This window comes from Blennius ocellaris (genome assembly GCF_963422515.1).
Source record: "Blennius ocellaris genome assembly, chromosome: 13".
NCBI classification, from domain to species: Eukaryota; Metazoa; Chordata; class Actinopteri; order Blenniiformes; family Blenniidae; genus Blennius; species Blennius ocellaris.
Window position 1 is genome coordinate 1,213,448 of NC_137662.1, and position 17,876 is coordinate 1,231,323.

At 50.7% G+C, this 17,876-nt stretch overlaps 1 protein-coding gene across 4 annotated transcripts in view; it reads right to left on the minus strand.

Moving 5' to 3' along the window:
• Nucleotides 1-448: 448 nt before the first annotated feature.
• piezo1 (piezo type mechanosensitive ion channel component 1 (Er blood group)) overlaps nucleotides 449-17,876 on the minus strand; it is a 218,743-nt gene continuing 201,315 nt past the window's right edge. For 3 of the 4 annotated variants that reach the window (XM_080507823.1, XM_080507825.1, XM_080507822.1), the window contains exons 41-54: nucleotides 16,106-16,232; nucleotides 15,471-15,618; nucleotides 15,204-15,356; nucleotides 15,070-15,131; nucleotides 14,132-14,290; nucleotides 11,820-11,967; nucleotides 11,475-11,663; nucleotides 9,885-9,977; nucleotides 9,564-9,736; nucleotides 8,149-8,271; nucleotides 7,986-8,065; nucleotides 7,286-7,475; nucleotides 1,210-1,351; nucleotides 449-998 (exon numbers count right to left, since the gene is read on the minus strand). In XM_080507823.1, coding sequence (XP_080363949.1) covers nucleotides 870-998; nucleotides 1,210-1,351; nucleotides 7,286-7,475; nucleotides 7,986-8,065; nucleotides 8,149-8,271; nucleotides 9,564-9,736; nucleotides 9,885-9,977; nucleotides 11,475-11,663; nucleotides 11,820-11,967; nucleotides 14,132-14,290; nucleotides 15,070-15,131; nucleotides 15,204-15,356; nucleotides 15,471-15,618; nucleotides 16,106-16,232 — 1,916 coding nt within the window. In that variant the 3' untranslated portion in view covers nucleotides 449-869. The remainder of the gene's footprint in view (nucleotides 999-1,209; nucleotides 1,352-7,285; nucleotides 7,476-7,985; nucleotides 8,066-8,148; nucleotides 8,272-9,563; nucleotides 9,737-9,884; nucleotides 9,978-11,474; nucleotides 11,664-11,819; nucleotides 11,968-14,131; nucleotides 14,291-15,069; nucleotides 15,132-15,203; nucleotides 15,357-15,470; nucleotides 15,619-16,105; nucleotides 16,233-17,876) is intronic. The other variant, XM_080507824.1, reaches the window with a different exon arrangement.

A 17,876-nucleotide genomic window follows, 5' to 3' on the forward strand; every position in this document is an offset into this window, starting at 1 on the left:
GTCTGTCTCCTGGTTCCTGGACCAAACCACTGTTACAGTCCGTCTCCTGGTTCCTGGTCCAAACCACTGTTACAGTCTGTCTCCTGGTTCCTGGACCAAACCACTGTTACAGTCTGTCTCCTGGTTCCTGGACCAAATTACTGTTACAGTCTGTTTCCTGGTTCCTGGTCCAAATCACTGTTACAGTCCGTCTCCTGGTTCCTGGTCCAAACTACTGTTACAGTCCGTCCCCTGGTTCCCAGATCCTGCCAGGACTATTTTGGTGGAATCAGTGACACAATGACGTGGTTCTCACTGACTCCTGACTAAGGAAACACAATTGGTTCCCAGGAACTCCTCATTTAAGAACTGAACTAGAACCTGTTTCTTTCTGGTGGAAAAGGCCTAAAAGAACCACTGCACAGGTCACAACCCAATGTTGACATGAAGAAAGGCCACTGACTCAGGTTTAGTCAAAGTTTGAGCAGAACGTTCAGATGCACTTTGTAGTTTTATTCAGTCACATGTTCATAGGCTGCATGTTGCCATAAAACTCCAGCTGGTCCTTAAATGAGAAAAGCATGAATGAGGGGGTGAGCTCCACCACTCTGTTCACATTGTCTCTCCTCCAGTCCCTCCTCCATTACAGAGGAGCGCCTGGTGCTGGACCACTGCTCATTAAGCCTTGAAGGATTTGGGTCTCCAGACCCATAGTGGCCCCCATGAGAGCTGGTCCAGGGTTCTGGACCGAGCTGGTTCAGTAATGAGACTCAGCAGGTCTCCTCAGTGTTTGTAGCTGAAGCCAGTGTCCAGATGTTTCCTGCTGCTGTGCCTGGACTCGGCCCAGGCTCCAGGTCAGAACCGGTCCTGGACTTGGCCCAGGCTCCACGTCAGATCTGGTCCCGGTTCCGGCTGTGGATGTCCCTGGTCCACTTGATCATCGTCTCCGGTGAGCGATAGAGGAAGATCAGCTTGGAGTAAAGCTCTTCTTCCAGCTCCAGCTCTCCTGTCTCACGCACCTGAAACACACACACACACACACACACACACACACACACACACACACACACACACACACACACACACACACACACACACACACACACACACACACACACACACACACACACACACACACACACACTCTTGCTGTTCATCGTGGTGCTTCTGATTCAATCGGGGAACCTTGTAGATTCTTCAGAGTCAAGTTGAGAGAGAGAGAGTTCTAACCAGGAAGATGTCGGTGCACAGCTTCAGGATCCGGTCCACACAGGGCAGCTCCTCAAACATGATGGAGTGAGAGATCTCACTGAAGAAACCACGGACAAACTTCCCAATGACGAGGACGACCGACACATACAAACCCATGATGCTGAGAGAGAGAGAGAGAGAGAGAGAGAGAGAGAGAGAGAGAGAGAGAGAGAGAGAGAGAGAGAGAGAGAGAGAGAGAGAGAGAGAGAGAAAGAACAGAACAGAACAGAATGAATCAGAAGTGTGAGGTGGAAAAGTAGAAACATCTGATCTTCTAAATCATAAACCAAGATGGTGCCATGTGGTTCATCACACCAGCCTGTCTACTTGACTTCCTGTTTCCTGTCGGGACTGGACTATGAGTCACCACAGAAGTTCTTCAGTGAGGCGTCTGCACCGGCCCGTGGTTCCCACTGCGACCAGCTGGTGGCGCTGCTGGACTCCCTTGGAGGAGAGAACCCTGGTTCCAGACCATGAGGGGGGTCCAGGGGGTTCAGGCGGCCCCCGACCTTGAGCGTTCAGGCCAGTGAGTGCAGCATCAGGACAACGTCTCTGATGTGGTTACTACAGTACTGGACTTCCTCAGTGCAGCCTGGTGGTCTACAGTACTGGAGTTCCTCAGTGCAGCCTGGTGGTCTACACTACTGGACTTCCTCAGTGCAGCCTGGTGGTCTACAGTACTGGACTTCCTCAGTGCAGCCTGGTGGTCTACAGTACTGGACTTCCTCAGTGCAGCCTGGTAGTCTACAGTACTGGACTTCCTCAGTGCACCCTGGTGGTCTACAGGACTGGAGTTCCTCAGTGCACCCTGGTGGTCTACAGGACTGGAGTTCCTCAGTGCAGCCTGGTGGTCTACAGTACTGGAGTTCCTCAGTGCACCCTGGTGGTCTACAGGACTGGACTTCCTCAGTGCACCCTGGTGGTCTACAGGACTGGACTTCCTCAGTACACCCTGGTGGTCTACAGGACTGGACTTCCTCAGTGCACCCTGGTGGTCTACAGTACTGGACTTCCTCAGTGCACCCTGGTGGTCTACAGTACTGGACTTCCTCAGTGCAGCCTGGTGGTCTACAGTACTGGACTTCCTCAGTGCACCCTGGTGGTCTACAGTACTGGACTTCCTCAGTGCACCCTGGTGGTCTACAGTACTGGACTTCCTCAGTGCACCCTGGTGGTCTACAGTACTGGACTTCCTCAGTGCACCCTGGTGGTCTACAGTACTGGAGTTCCTCAGTACACCCTGGTGGTCTACAGGACTGGACTTCCTCAGTGCACCCTGGTGGTCTACAGGACTGGACTTCCTCAGTGCACCCTGGTGGTCTACAGGACTGGACTTCCTCAGTACACCCTGGTGGTCTACAGGACTGGACTTCCTCAGTTCAGCCTGGTGGTCTACAGTACTGGACTTCCTCAGTGCACCCTGGTGGTCTACAGTACTGGACTTCCTCAGTGCACCCTGGTGGTCTACAGGACTGGAGTTCCTCAGTGCAGCCTGGTGGTCTACAGGACTGGAGTTCCTCGGTGCAGCCTGGTGGTCTACAGGACTGGAGTTCCTCAGTGCACCCTGGTGGTCTACAGGACTGGAGTTCCTCAGTGCAGCCTGGTGGTCTACAGGACTGGACTTCCTCAGTGCACCCTGGTGGTCTACAGGACTGGAGTTCCTCAGTGCACCCTGGTGGTCTACAGTACTGGACTTCCTCAGTGCACCCTGGTGGTCTACAGGACTGGACTTCCTCAGTGCAGCCTGGTGGTCTACAGGACTGGAGTTCCTCAGTGCAGCCTGGTGGTCTACAGTACTGGACTTCCTCAGTGTACCCTGGTGGTCTACAGGACTGGAGTTCCTCAGTGCACCCTGGTGGTCTACAGGACTGGAGTTCCTCAGTGCAGCCTGGTGGTCTACAGTACTGGACTTCCTCAGTGCACCCTGGTGGTCTACAGGACTGGAGTTCCTCAGTGCACCCTGGTGGTCTACACTACTGGAGTTCCTCAGTACACCCTGGTGGTCTACAGGACTGAAGTTCCTCAGTGCACCCTGGTGGTCTACAGGACTGGAGTTCCTCAGTGCAGCCTGGTGGTCTACAGGACTGGAGTTCCTCAGTACACCCTGGTGGTCTACAGGACTGGAGTTCCTCAGTGCACCCTGGTGGTCTACAGGACTGGAGTTCCTCAGTGCACCCTGGTGGTCTACAGGACTGGAGTTCCTCAGTGCACCCTGGTGGTCTACAGGACTGGAGTTCCTCAGTACACCCTGGTGGTCTACAGTACTGGACTTCCTCAGTGCACCCTGGTGGTCTACAGGACTGGAGTTCCTCAGTACACCCTGGTGGTCTATAGGACTGGAGTTCCTCAGTGCACCCTGGTGGTCTACAGGACTGGAGTTCCTCAGTACACCCTGGTGGTCTACAGGACTGGAGTTCCTCAGTGCACCCTGGTGGTCTACAGGACTGGAGTTCCTCAGTGCACCCTGGTGGTCTACAGTACTGGGCTTCCTCAGTGCACCCTGGTGGTCTACAGGACTGGACTTCCTCAGTGCAGCCTGGTGGTCTACAGGACTGGAGTTCCTCAGTGCAGCCTGGTGGTCTACAGTACTGGACTTCCTCAGTGCAGCCTGGTGGTCTACAGTACTGGAGTTCCTCAGTGCAGCCTGGTGGTCTACAGTACTGGAGTTCCTCAGTGCACCCTGGTGGTCTACAGGACTGGACTTCCTCAGTACACCCTGGTGGTCTACAGTACTTGAGTTCCTCAGTACACCCTGGTGGTCTACAGGACTGGACTTCCTCAGTGCAGCCTGGTGGTCTACAGGACTGGAGTTCCTCAGTGCACCCTGGTGGTCTACAGTACTGGAGTTCCTCAGTGCACCCTGGTGGTCTACAGGACTGGACTTCCTCAGTACACCCTGGTGGTCTACAGTACTGGAGTTCCTCAGTGCACCCTGGTGGTCTACAGTACTGGACTTCCTCAGTGCACCCTGGTGGTCTACAGTACTGGACTTCCTCAGTGCACCCTCGTGGTCTACAGTACTGGAGTTCCTCAGTGCAGCCTGGTGGTCTACAGTACTGGAGTTCCTCAGTGCAGCCTTGTGGTCTACAGTACTGGACTTCCTCAGTGCACCCTGGTGGTCTACAGTACTGGACTTCCTCAGTGCAGCCTGGTAGTCTACAGTACTGGACTTCCTCAGTGCACCCTGGTGGTCTACAGGACTGGACTTCCTCAGTGCACCCTGGTGGTCTACAGTACTGGAGTTCCTCAGTGCACCCTGGTGGTCTACAGTACTGGACTTCCTCAGTGCACCCTGGTGGTCTACAGGACTGGACTTCCTCAGTACACCCTGGTGGTCTACAGTACTGGAGTTCCTCAGTGCACCCTGGTGGTCTACAGGACTGGACTTCCTCAGTACACCCTGGTGGTCTACAGTACTTGAGTTCCTCAGTACACCCTGGTGGTCTACAGGACTGGACTTCCTCAGTGCAGCCTGGTGGTCTACAGGACTGGAGTTCCTCAGTGCACCCTGGTGGTCTACAGTACTGGAGTTCCTCAGTGCACCCTGGTGGTCTACAGGACTGGACTTCCTCAGTGCACCCTGGTGGTCTACAGTACTGGACTTCCTCAGTGCACCCTCGTGGTCTACAGTACTGGAGTTCCTCAGTGCAGCCTGGTGGTCTACAGTACTGGAGTTCCTCAGTGCAGCCTGGTGGTCTACAGTACTGGACTTCCTCAGTGCACCCTGGTGGTCTACAGTACTGGACTTCCTCAGTGCAGCCTGGTAGTCTACAGTACTGGACTTCCTCAGTGCACCCTGGTGGTCTACAGGACTGGACTTCCTCAGTGCACCCTGGTGGTCTACAGTACTGGAGTTCCTCAGTGCACCCTGGTGGTCTACAGTACTGGACTTCCTCAGTGCACCCTGGTGGTCTACAGGACTGGACTTCCTCAGTACACCCTGGTGGTCTACAGTACTGGAGTTCCTCAGTACACCCTGGTGGTCTACAGTACTGGACTTCCTCAGTGCAGCCTGGTGGTCTACAGGACTGGAGTTCCTCAGTGCAGCCTGGTGGTCTACAGTACTGGAGTTCCTCAGTGCAGCCTGGTGGTCTACAGGACTGGACTTCCTCAGTACACCCTGGTGGTCTACAGTACTGGACTTCCTCAGTGCACCCTGGTGGTCTACAGTACTGGACTTCCTCAGTGCACCCTCGTGGTCTACAGTACTGGAGTTCCTCAGTGCAGCCTGGTGGTCTACAGGACTGGAGTTCCTCAGTGCAGCCTGGTGGTCTACAGGACTGGACTTCCTCAGTGCACCCTCGTGGTCTACAGTACTGGAGTTCCTCAGTGCAGCCTGGTGGTCTACAGGACTGGACTTCCTCAGTGCACCCTCGTGGTCTACAGTACTGGAGTTCCTCAGTGCAGCCTGGTGGTCTACAGTACTGGAGTTCCTCAGTGCAGCCTGGTGGTCTACAGGACTGGAGTTCCTCAGTGCAGCCTGGTGGTCTACAGGACTGGAGTTCCTCAGTGCAGCCTGGTGGTCTACAGGACTGGACTTCCTCAGTACACTGTACACTCTCCCGTCCACTTCTCCCTCTACACCTCCACCTCCCACCACAACACCCCCACTGTCTCCTCCAGAAGTTCTCTGATGATGCAGCCACTGTTGACTGTGTATCAGAGAACTAGTGGAGTAGGAGGAGGTGGGGGACTGGTGGGGGACTGGTGGGGGACTGGTGGGGGACTGGTGGGGGACTGGTGGGGGACTGGTGGAGGACTGGTGGGGGACTGGTGTGGTCAGAACCCTCCTGGTCAACACCAGTCAGGCCCAGCAGACGGTGGTGGACTTCCCAGTGAACCTCCAGGGTTTGGACATAGAGGTGATCCTGACCACTGACCCTGGCTCATGTTCCTCCATTCAGTCAGTGACCTGCAGCCACGGAGAACCGACACTAATACAGCAGAGAAATGTGCGACGGTTTCCAGCTGAGGTATAAAACCACGCCCACATCTCACAGCTGTGATTCTCCTGGTACGCAAACGCTCGTCGTTGTTCCTTCCTTCTTCTCCTGAATGCTTGTGGATGACACTATAATGTGCCGACGTCTGTTGAGGTCAGTGCTGCAGGTGCTGGAGGACAGATTTGCTGCTGTGCTGCAGCCTGGAGGACTCGTGTCCCAGTGAATGTCTCAGGGGATTCACCTGCCCGGGCCAGGGAACTGCTGCTGCTGTTGCTTTCACATCTGGCTGGACAATCATCTCACATGGTGCCAGCAGGGCATCGGATTCGTTAACGGAAACACAACTGCACACTTCATGTAGAAGATGTTTACCACCAAAACTTTGGAAAGTCATTTTAACGCTGCTTTTAAAGCACTTCAACTGTTAACAACAATAATAAACCTGTTTGCTAAAGGTAAACCTGTTTACTATGAAAGTCACCCTGTGAAGGTCAAACTGTGAAAGTCACCCTGTGAAGGTCACATTGTCAAGGTCATACTGTGAAGGTCACATTGTCAAGGTCAACTTGTGAACGTCACCTTGTGAAGGTCACCCTGTGAAGGTCACCCTGTGAATGTCACCTTGTGAATGTCACCTTGTGAAGGTCACCCTGTGAAGGTCACACTGTGAAGGTCACCCTGTGAAGGTCACCCTGTGAAGGTCACACTGTGAAGGTCACCCTGTGAAGGTCACACTGTGAAGGTCACCCTGTGAATGTCACCTTGTGAATGTCACCTTGTGAAGGTCACCCTGTGAAGGTCACCCTGTGAAGGTCACCCTGTGAAGGTCACACTGTGAAGGTCACACTGTCAAGGTCACACTGTGAAGGTCACCCTGTGAAGGTCACCCTGTGAAGGTCACACTGTGAAGGTCACACTGTGAAGGTCACCCTGTGAAGGTCACACTGTGAAGGTCACACTGTGAAGGTCACCCTGTGAAGGTCACCCTGTGAAGGTCACACTGTGAAGGCCACACTGTGAAGGTCACACTGTCAAAGTCACACTGTCAAAGTCACGCTGTCAAGGTCACTGTCAGTGAGTTGAATGCTGCATGCGCCGGCGGTGTTTCTTACCCATATCCAGCCAGGAAGCCGAGGCTCGGCGGACTGACTTTGTCGTTGAATATGACCATGGGCAGAACACTGCAGGAGGCGGGGGCACATCCTGCGATGGCTATGTCCCACCACTCCTGGTAGCCACTGCCATTCAGAGAGCGGTCGCTGGTCAGGGACAGGGTGATGTTCATGTAATCCTCTTCATCACCTGGAAGAGAAGCAGCCCAGTGGACTCAGCGTCAGAGAGGAGCGATGTGACACCAGACGTCCACTGAAGCCCTCCACCAGACTGTCACTGCACTGGGAAACATTCCGGTGCTCCAACAATGCTTGGATAAATATGAACAAATAATACATGAATATGTTGTTTGTAAGTTGAATATCAACACAAAAACAACAAAATCAAGACATTTCCACAATTTCCTTTGAATTAGTGAAAAGAAGAATGAATACATAAAAAAGTCCATGTCTTTGCAACTATTTGGTTGATGTGTCATGACTTGATATGATTAAAAAATAAATAATGCCGGGCGACATTGAGCTGAATGCTGAGTGGAGCGAGAGCAAGACCACCTGAAGACAAACTCTCGGCTGGTTAAAAACACATTGTCTATGTTCAGACGGATCCTCGTCTTCCTCCTGTGTGCTGCCAGATAATCTGACTTCTGCTGTGGGAACCAAACTACACCCAAGAGGGACAGGCTCTGTGACCTCTGACCTTTGTAGAGCTGGCTGGCGGGCTTGGCCTCGGCTCCGTTGGGGGCCCGGATGTAGTTGGGGAACATGTGAGGAACCAGCCTGAGGAAGAGATGAGACGAGTCTGGTTCCAGCCAGCGAAGCAGAGAAGACATGAAATTCAAGCCTCCGGGGGGAAAACCTACACCGGCTCACTGCGATTCCCCACCAGCAGAGACGCCAGGTCGGCACGGACCGGGTTCCCTGGCTCCAGGTCGATGGAGTGCTTGTCAAAGGTGTGTTCCACTGTACCACCTTTCCCCAAGTCCCTGAGAGGGAGGGAGGGAGGGGGGCAGAGAGATAGACAGAGGTTAGAGAGAGGTTATAGAGAGGACAGAGAGAGAGAGAGAGAGAGAGAGGTTAGAGAAAAAGAGAGAGGACAGAGAGGGGAGGGAGAGAGATAGACAGAGGTTAGAGAGAGAGGACAGCAAGAGAGAGAAAGAGAGAGGATAGAGAGAGAGAGGCTATAGAGAGGACAGAGAGAGAGAGAGAGAGAGGTTAGAGAAAAAGAGAGAAAGATTAGAGAGAGAAAGAGAGAGGCGGGAGAGAGATAGCCTGATGTTAGAGAGAGAGAGAGAGAGATAGAGGATGGAGAGAGAAAGAAAGAGGATAGAGAAAGAGCGAGAGAGGACAGAGAGACAGAGAGACAGACAGACAGACAGACAGACAGACTGATAGGTCATCAGTCATCATCCTCCTCATCATCATCATCCTCACTTACCACCAGCGGTGGTGCTGCTTCTTGTTCTTTGTGGTAAAATAAATCAACTTTTTAAATTCTGAATATGAAATGAAGTTGAATATGATGGAAACATAACAGGAGCTTCTGATGTGAGTGAAGTGAAAGAAACATTCAGGAAACATGTGAAGAACTACTAATCCTGACATGGTGAACACAGGATATTAAAGGGTTAATGTCAGGGGATCAGTGTGATTGATCTGAAGGGATCAATCGATGCAATGAGGAGCCGGCGGAAGGTAAAGTCTGAAGTTTGAGGTTGAAAACCTCGACACAGTAACATAATGAGCAGTTGGTTTTTAATCATCAGCAAGAGAAGAGTTCTGGTTCCATTTGAAGATGGACAAGAAGGAAGATGGACGAGAAGGAAGACGGACAAGACGGAAGATGGACGAGAAGGAAGATGGACGAGAAGGAAGACGGACAAGACGGAAGATGGACGAGAAGAAAGATGGACAAGAAGGAAGATGGACGAGAAGGAAGATGGACGAGAAGGAAGACGGACAAGACAGAAGATGGACGAGAAGAAAGATGGACAAGAAGGAAGATGGACGAGAAGGAAGATGGACGAGAAGAAAGCTGGACAAGAAGGAAGATGGACGAGAAGGAAGATGGACGAGAAGGAAGACGGACAAGACGGAAGATGGACGAGAAGAAAGATGGACGAGAAGGAAGATGGACGAGAAGGAAGACGGATGAGACGGAAGATGGGCAAGAAGGAAGATGGATGAGAAGAAAGATGGACGGAGCTGAAGACTGGACCCATTCAGACTTGTCCAACTCCTCTAGACCCCTCCAGACCCGGGGAAGTGCTAGTCTCACCTCTGGAAGGTCCAGGCCAGACGCAGCGTCAGGTCCATTGGACTTCCCAGGAGCTCCTTGATGACTTCCTGTCTACTGGGCGGGCTGATCCTCCACACCGACCCTGAACTGCCTTCAATCATGGCCGTCACGATGTCCTCGTAGCTGTAGAGCGTGATGAACTGCATGGCTTTCTACAAGGTCAGAGGACATGGCGAACTGCAGGACTTTCTACAAGGTCAGAGGACATGGCGAACTGCATGGCTTTCTACAAGGTCAGAGGACATGGTGAACATGCTGTCCCATGTCTGTCTCTGCAGACACATCAGCAGCAGGACTCACTGCGTTGTCTCGAAAGGTCTTGGTGAGTTGATCATACTCGTCCTGGGAGAAGGACTGGATGGACTGTTGCTGCACACTCATGGTGAACAGAGGCTGCAGACACAGGGACAGGAAACACACTGAACAGGGACACAGTGGGAAGAATCTGTGCAGGTTGTGATTGTTGCAGGTTGTGATTGTTGCAGGATGTTGTGATTGTTGCAGGTTGTTGTGATTGCTGTAGAATGTTGTGATTGTTGTAGAATGTTGTGATTGTTGCACGTTGTGATTGTTGTGATTGTTGCAGGTTGTCTGATTGTTGTAGAATGTTGTGATTGTTGTAGAATGTTGTGATTGTTGCAGGTTGTGATTGTTGCAGAATGTTGTGATTGTTGCAGGTTGTGATTGTTGTAGAATGCTGTGATTGTTGCAGGTTGTGATTGTTGCAGGTTGTGATTGTTGCAGGTTGTTGTGATTGTTGTAGAATGTTGTGATTGTTGCAGGTTGTGATTGTTGTAGAATGTTGTGATTGTTGCAGGTTGTGATTGTTGCAGGTTATTGTGATTGTTGTAGAATGTTGTGATTGTTGCAGGTTGTGATTGTTGTAGAATGTTGTGATTGTTGCAGGTTGTGATTGTTGTACAATGTTGTGATTGTTGCAGGTTGTTGTGATTGTTGTAGAATGTTGTGATTGTTGCAAGTTGTAAATTGTTATAGAATGTTGTGATTGTTGCAGGTTGTGATTGTTGTAGAATGTTGTGATTGTTGCAGGTTGTGATTGTTGCAGGATGTTGTGATTGTTGCAGGTTGTGATTGTTGCAGGCTGCGATTGTTGTAGAATGTTGTGATTGTTGCAGGTTGTGATTGTTGTAGAATGTTGTGATTGTTGCAGGTTGTGATTGTTGCAGGTTGTTGTGATTGTTGTAGAATGTTGTGATTGTTGCAGGTTGTGATTGTTGTAGAATGTTGTGATTGTTGCAGGTTGTGATTGTTGTAGGTTGTGATTGTTGTAGAATGTTGTGATTGTTGCAGGTTGTTGTGATTGTTGCAGGTTGTGATTGTTGCAGGCTGTGATTGTTGTAGAATGTTGTGATTGTTGCAGGTTGTTGTGATTGTTGTAGAATGTTGCGATTGTTGCAGGTTGTGATTGTTGCAGGATGTTGTGATTGTTGCAGGTTGTGATTGTTGCAGGCTGTGATTGTTGTAGAATGTTGTGATTGTTGCAGGTTGTTGTGATTGTTGTAGAATGTTGTGATTGTTGCAGGTTGTGATTGTTGCAGGATGTTGTGATTGTTGCAGGTTGTGATTGTTGCAGGCTGTGATTGTTGTAGAATGTTGTGATTGTTGCAGGTTGTGATTGTTGCAGGATGTTGTGATTGTTGCAGGTTGTGAATGTTGTAGAATGTTGTGATTGTTGCAGGTTGTTGTGATTGTTGTAGAATGTTGTGATTGTTGCAGGTTGTAATTGTTGTAGAGTGTTGTGATTGTTGCAGGTTGTGATTGTTGCAGGATGTTGTGATTGTTGCAGGCTGTGATTGTTGCAGGTTGTTGTTCTTTTTGCAGGTTGTGATTATTGAATGTTGTTATTGTCGCAGGTTGTGTATCGGTCACCTCATATCCGCCTAGCTTCACCGTCACCGTGACGTCGATGGGATGGTTGACCACACCCACAACTGATCTGACCAATGAGATGAAGAGGAGGGGAAACCAGATGATGCAGATCAGGAAGAAGATGATGAGTCCTCCCATGCCGTATTTCACTATCTTCTTCTTCTTCTGTCCTTTAGGCTGCGGATATTTCTGAGGGCAACACAACTCCAATCAAACCAGATCAAAGTGGACATCCACACACACACACACACACACACACACACACACACACACACACACACACACACACACACACACACACACACACACACACACACACACACACACACACACACACACACACACCTTCTCCGTCTCGCGGCTGCACTTGATGATGAAGATGTTTGCATAAATGTCCTCCACACACATCCAGTTGGACAAAGACAGAGTGGTGTCGGTCCAGACCCAGTCCATGACGGCACGCAGCTCTACCAGGAAGGGCACGAGACGGAACCTACACACACACACACACACACACACACACACACACACACACACACACACACACACACACACAGGTACTGAGGTTCTGCGGCCTCATTTATAAAAGCTTGTGTAGGATTCCTACTAGAAATGTACGTGCGCCACAAAAAATTGTATCAATAAAAGCATGTGCTTGCACATCTGCTCCACTTTCCTTTTCTAGATCATGATCCACCTGGAAGGTTGACGGTTCAGGCTCCGCCCTCAACACGCCCACTTTCTACCATAAATGCTCAATGCTCAATATTTGTACTCAATCAGCCTGTTGATCTCCAGCATTTGATGCTAAATCCTGACAGTAAAGACGATTAAAGTAATTTTAGAGGGAGAACTGGTGGTGGAGGAGGTGGAGGTCAGGAGATGACATCATCTGGTGGTCAGGCTCGTGGAAAACAAGGATCGTCACTGTGAATGGTGTGACAGCCGCCACACTGCAGTGTGACACTGCAGAGGTGGAGGAGATTCATTAGAAGATGAAAGTTCTACATAAGAACATGGTTCTGCTGATTCAGCAGTAACGTTCCACTAAAGAAACATCTAGAACTCTGCAGCTTCACTGTTTATGATCACGTGGATCAGTCAGTTTGATATTTGAAGATATTAAATGTGTGAGATGAATCAGGATCAATTCTCCACCATCAGCACCACCAGGTTCCTCGTCTCCACAATGTTCTGCTCAGTTGTTGTACGGTTCCAACATTCTCCCACAAAGTTTACTTTTTTAGATCACAAACTTTGCGCGGGAATCTTTCAAGGACCCGTTTTGTGCGTATTGACGCTTTATAAATGAGGCCCCTGATCTTTTCCACGCGCAGCAGCAGCAGAGCAGCAGCAGAACAGCAGCAGAACAGCAGCAGCAGAGCAGCAGTAGCAGAACAGCAGCAGAACAGCAGCAGAGCAGCAGCAGCAGAGCAGCAGCAGAACAGCAGCAGCAGAGCAGCAGTAGCAGAACAGCAGCAGAACAGCAGCAGAGCAGCAGTAGCAGAACAGCAGCAGAGCAGCAGTAGCAGAACAGCAGCAGAGCAGCAGTAGCAGAACAGCAGCAGCAGAACAGTAGCAGCAGAACAGCACCAGAGCAGCAGCAGCAGAACAGCAGCAGAGCAGCAGTAGCAGAACAGCAGCAGAACAGCGGTAGCAGAACAGCAGCAGAACAGCAGCAGCAGAACAGCAGCAGCAGAACAGCAGCAGAACAGCAGCAGAGCAGCAGTAGCAGAACAGCAGCAGCAGAACAGCAGCAGCAGAACAGCAGCAGAGCAGCAGCAGCAGAACAGCAGCAGCAGAACAGCAGCAGAACAGCAGCAGAACAGCAGTAGCAGAGCAGCAGCAGCAGAACAGCAGCAGAACAGCAGTAGCAGAGCAGCAGTAGCAGAACAGCAGCAGAACAGCAGCAGAACAGCAGCAGAGCAGCAGTAGCAGAACAGCAGCAGAACAGCAGCAGAACAGCAGCAGAGCAGCAGTAGAACAGCAGCAGAGCAGCAGTAGCAGAACAGCAGCAGAACAGCAGCAGAACAGCAGCAGAGCAGCAGTAGCAGAACAGCAGCAGAACAGCAGCAGAACAGCAGCAGAGCAGCAGTAGCAGAACAGCAGCAGAACAGCAGTAGAACAGCAGCAGCAGAACAGCAGCAGAGCAGCAGCAGAACAGCAGCAGCAGAACAGCAGCAGCAGAACAGCAGCAGAGCAGAGCAGCAGAACAGCAGCAGAGCAGAGCAGCAGAACAGCAGTAACAGAACAGCAGCAGAACAGCAGCAGCAGAACAGCAGCAGAGCAGCAGAACAGCAGCAGAACAGCAGCAGAACAGCAGCAGAACAGCAGCAGAGCAGAGCAGCAGAACAGCAGTAACAGAACAGCAGCAGAGCAGAGCAGCAGAACAGCAGCAGAGCAGAGCAGCAGAACAGCAGTAACAGAACAGCAGCAGAACAGCAGCAGCAGAACAGCAGCAGAGCAGCAGAACAGCAGCAGAACAGCAGCAGAACAGCAGCAGAACAGCAGCAGAACAGCAGCAGAGCAGAGCAGCAGAACAGCAGTAACAGAACAGCAGCAGAACAGCAGCAGCAGAACAGCAACAGAACAGCAGCAGTAGCAGAGCAGCAGTAGCAGAGCAGCAGAGCAGCAGAACAGCAGAAGGTTGAACGTACCCCTGGAAGAGGAACAGGTTGAGGTGGTTGTACTTCTTGGTGAGGAAGTTTCCCAGGATGCGGGTCGGGTACCCACAGCGGATCTGATACGCCGACAGGCTGAAGTAAATACACTTCACGAAGTACCACAGCTGAGCCACGAAGTTCTGGTTGAACATCCTGAACAAACACAACACAGAACATTTGTGGCTGTGTGGCGACACACGGACCCTGTTTCTGCATCTCTGAGCAAACTAATGGTCTGTTCCAGCCTGTCTGGATGATGGGGCCTGTTCCACTGGTTTAAAACCAGTGGTATAAAACCACTGGTTTGAATCCACTGGTTTACAACCACTGGTATAAAACCAGTGGTTGTAAACCAGTGATGTCTTGAGTGCCTCGGGCTTCTCATGATCTTCAGTCGTCGGACTCGGACTGAAGCCAGTCCAGAGGAAACGGCATTCTGGGGACTTTTAAAGTCGGAACAGTGAAAAATGTGTGAAATCCCCTGAGAGCAATTCTTGTATGAGACTAAACTTAATGGAGAAGTGCTGATGGTCACTGTTCACAGAACTACTTTCACTTCCTGCTCCGTCTGCTGGACTGACTGTCAACGCTTGAAAGAAGAACACTGAAGTAAAGCAAGTTCACGTCATGGAGTGTTGTCAATAAGGATTCTGAAGTTGGTCATGAGTGTTTTGGAAGCACTTTCTTCTGGGACCACTAAAGTATTTCCATTCTGTAGTATTGAACTGTTGGCTGCTCCAAATGTTTCCAGGACTCCCTTACCAACAGTGTTTTGCTCCCACTGTGCAACTCAGGCTCAATAACGTTTGCCTGGACCGAGTGATGCTGGTGTCAAATCACCAACATGTGATGCTGCCTGTTGGTTGGTTGCAGGACTGAGGTTCCTGTTCTGGAGGAAAAGCCCTGTAAATACGTATGTGACGTGAAATGACCTTTCAGTGACGGCCGGCAGGATGAAGAACATCCACAGGTGGATCCCAAACACCAGGATGACCTGCGGACACAGGACACAGCCACATGACAGTCCGTCCTGCCGGCCCAGTACAGCCTGCAGTGTGAGGACTACCTGGAAGACCAGTTTCCCCAGGACCGCCTTGCGCAGGTACAGAGCCCGGTCGATGATCATGGTGCTGAACTGGATGAGCAACATGACCAGGAAGGCCTCTGGAACCTGATCCTCGGACAGCGTGGAGGCGATGTCTGCAGCCGCACTGTGTTTCTGACGGAGACATCCAGAAACAAGCAGCTTTTACTCATCACACAGACACAAGATAGTTCCTTTCTTCATATAGAACTGAACCCACAGCTCCTCCAACACTCTGTCCTTCCTCACCCCAAAGGCCCAGAAGCCGAAGACGATGATGATGAAGTCAATGACGTCCGTGAGGAACATGAGGGCATAGACGTCGGTAGCAGCGCGATACTCGGCGTGGAGGATGTCCTTAAAGAAACTGTGAGCCGGCTGGTAGACGCTCTGAATCCTGCAGAGCAAAATCACACTGTTCACCACCTCCTTCATCTGCTTCAAACTTCACCTGCAGGGATTATACTGCTGGGATTATATGGTGTCACCTGCAGGGATTATACTGCTGGGATTACATGGTTTCACCTGCAGGGATTATACTGCTGGGATTACATGGTTTCACCTGCAGGGATTATACTGCTGGGATTATATGGTTTCACCTGCAGGGATTATACTGCTGGGATTATATGGTTTCACCTGCAGGGATTATACTGCTGGGATTATATGGTTTCACCTGCAGGGATTATACTGCTGGGATTACATGGTTTCACCTACAGGGATTATACTGCTGGGATTACATGCTGTCACCTCTGCAGGTGACAGCATGTAATCCCAGCAATCCCAGGATTATACTGCTGGGATTACATGGTTTCACCTAAAGGGATTATACTGCTGGGATTACATGGTGTCACCTAGAGGGATTATATCTGCTTCCTTGAACTCACCCAGCGATCAGCACGTGTCTAATCTTGTTCCCGACAGCCAGTAATCTCTGACCAGCCGCCTCGGTCCTCCTGCCACGCTGCTTCTTCTTCTCTTGATCGAGATCTTCAGGCTCGGCGGCAGCATCTGCTGCAGGACATCAGATTAACAGATTACACACCACGTCTAGAATTAGCAGCAGAAATTAGAGCCCAGCTTCCCCAATGAATCAATGAATCAATGAATCAATCAATCAATGAATCAATCAATCAACCAATCAACCAACCAACCAATCAATCAACCAATCAATCAACTTGATTAGCCTGATTTATAGAACACATTTAAGACCAAAGTGCTTTAAGAATGAATAAGAAACTGATTCAGATCAGACAAATATAAACTCTGTTCCCGACACAAACCAGAGTTTAACAATGTAAGACAACCCCCATAGAGGTAAACCATAATACACCCCCCATAGAGTCAAACCATAATACACCCCCCCCCCCCCATAGACCTAAATCATAATCCAACTCCCCATAGAGGTAAACCATAATAAACCCCCCCAAAGAGGTGAACCAGAACCCCCCCATAGAGGTAAACCATAATGCAACCACCACCCAATTTACCCCAGAGTTCCATGCTGTGCTTTGTGTTTTCCTCCCACAGTCCCAAAATCATGCATAGTGTTCCCAAACCCTGAAGAGACCTTGATCCCCACCATCTGCCCCTGAGCAAGACCACGGAGCAAAGCTGCAACACAATGTTTGGTCGCTACACGCAGTACGATGTTTGGTCGCTACAGGCAGTACGATGTTTGGTCGCTACACACAGTACGATGTTTGGTCGCTACACGCAGTACGATGTTTGGTCGCTACACGCAGTACGATGTTTGGTCGCTACACGCAGTACGATCTTTGGTCGCTACACGCAGTACGATGTTTGGTCGCTACACGCAGTACGATGTTTGGTCGCTACAGGCAGTACGATGTTTGGTCGCTACAGGCAGTACGATGTTTGGTCGCTACACGCAGTACGATGTTTGGTCGCTACAGGCAGTACGATGTTTGGTCGCTACACGCAGTACGATGTTTGGTCGCTACACGCAGTACGATGTTTGGTCGCTACACGCAGTACGATGTTTGGTCGCTACAGGCAGTACGATGTTTGGTCGCTACAGGCAGTACGATGTTTGGTCGCTACAGGCAGTACGATGTTTGGTCGCTACACGCAGTACAATGTTTGGTCGCTACACGCAGTACGATGTTTGGTCGCTACACGCAGTACGATGTTTGGTCGCTACAGGCAGTACGATGTTTGGTCGCTACACGCAGTACGATGTTTGGTCGCTACACGCAGTACGATGTTTGGTCGCTACACGCAGTACGATGTTTGGTCGCTACAGGCAGTACGATGTTTGGTCGCTACAGGCAGTACGATGTTTGGTCGCTACACGCAGTACGATGTTTGGTCGCTACAGGCAGTACGATGTTTGGTCGCTACACGCAGTACGATGTTTGGTCGCTACACGCAGTACGATGTTTGGTCGCTACACGCAGTACGATGTTTGGTCGCTACAGGCAGTACGATGTTTGGTCGCTACACGCAGTACGATGTTTGGTCGCTACAGGCAGTACGATGTTTGGTCGCTACACGCAGTACGATGTTTGGTCGCTACAGGCAGTACGATGTTTGGTCGCTACACACAGTACGATGTTTGGTCGCTACACGCAGTACGATGTTTGGTCGCTACACGCAGTACGATGTTTGGTCGCTACACGCAGTACGATGTTTGGT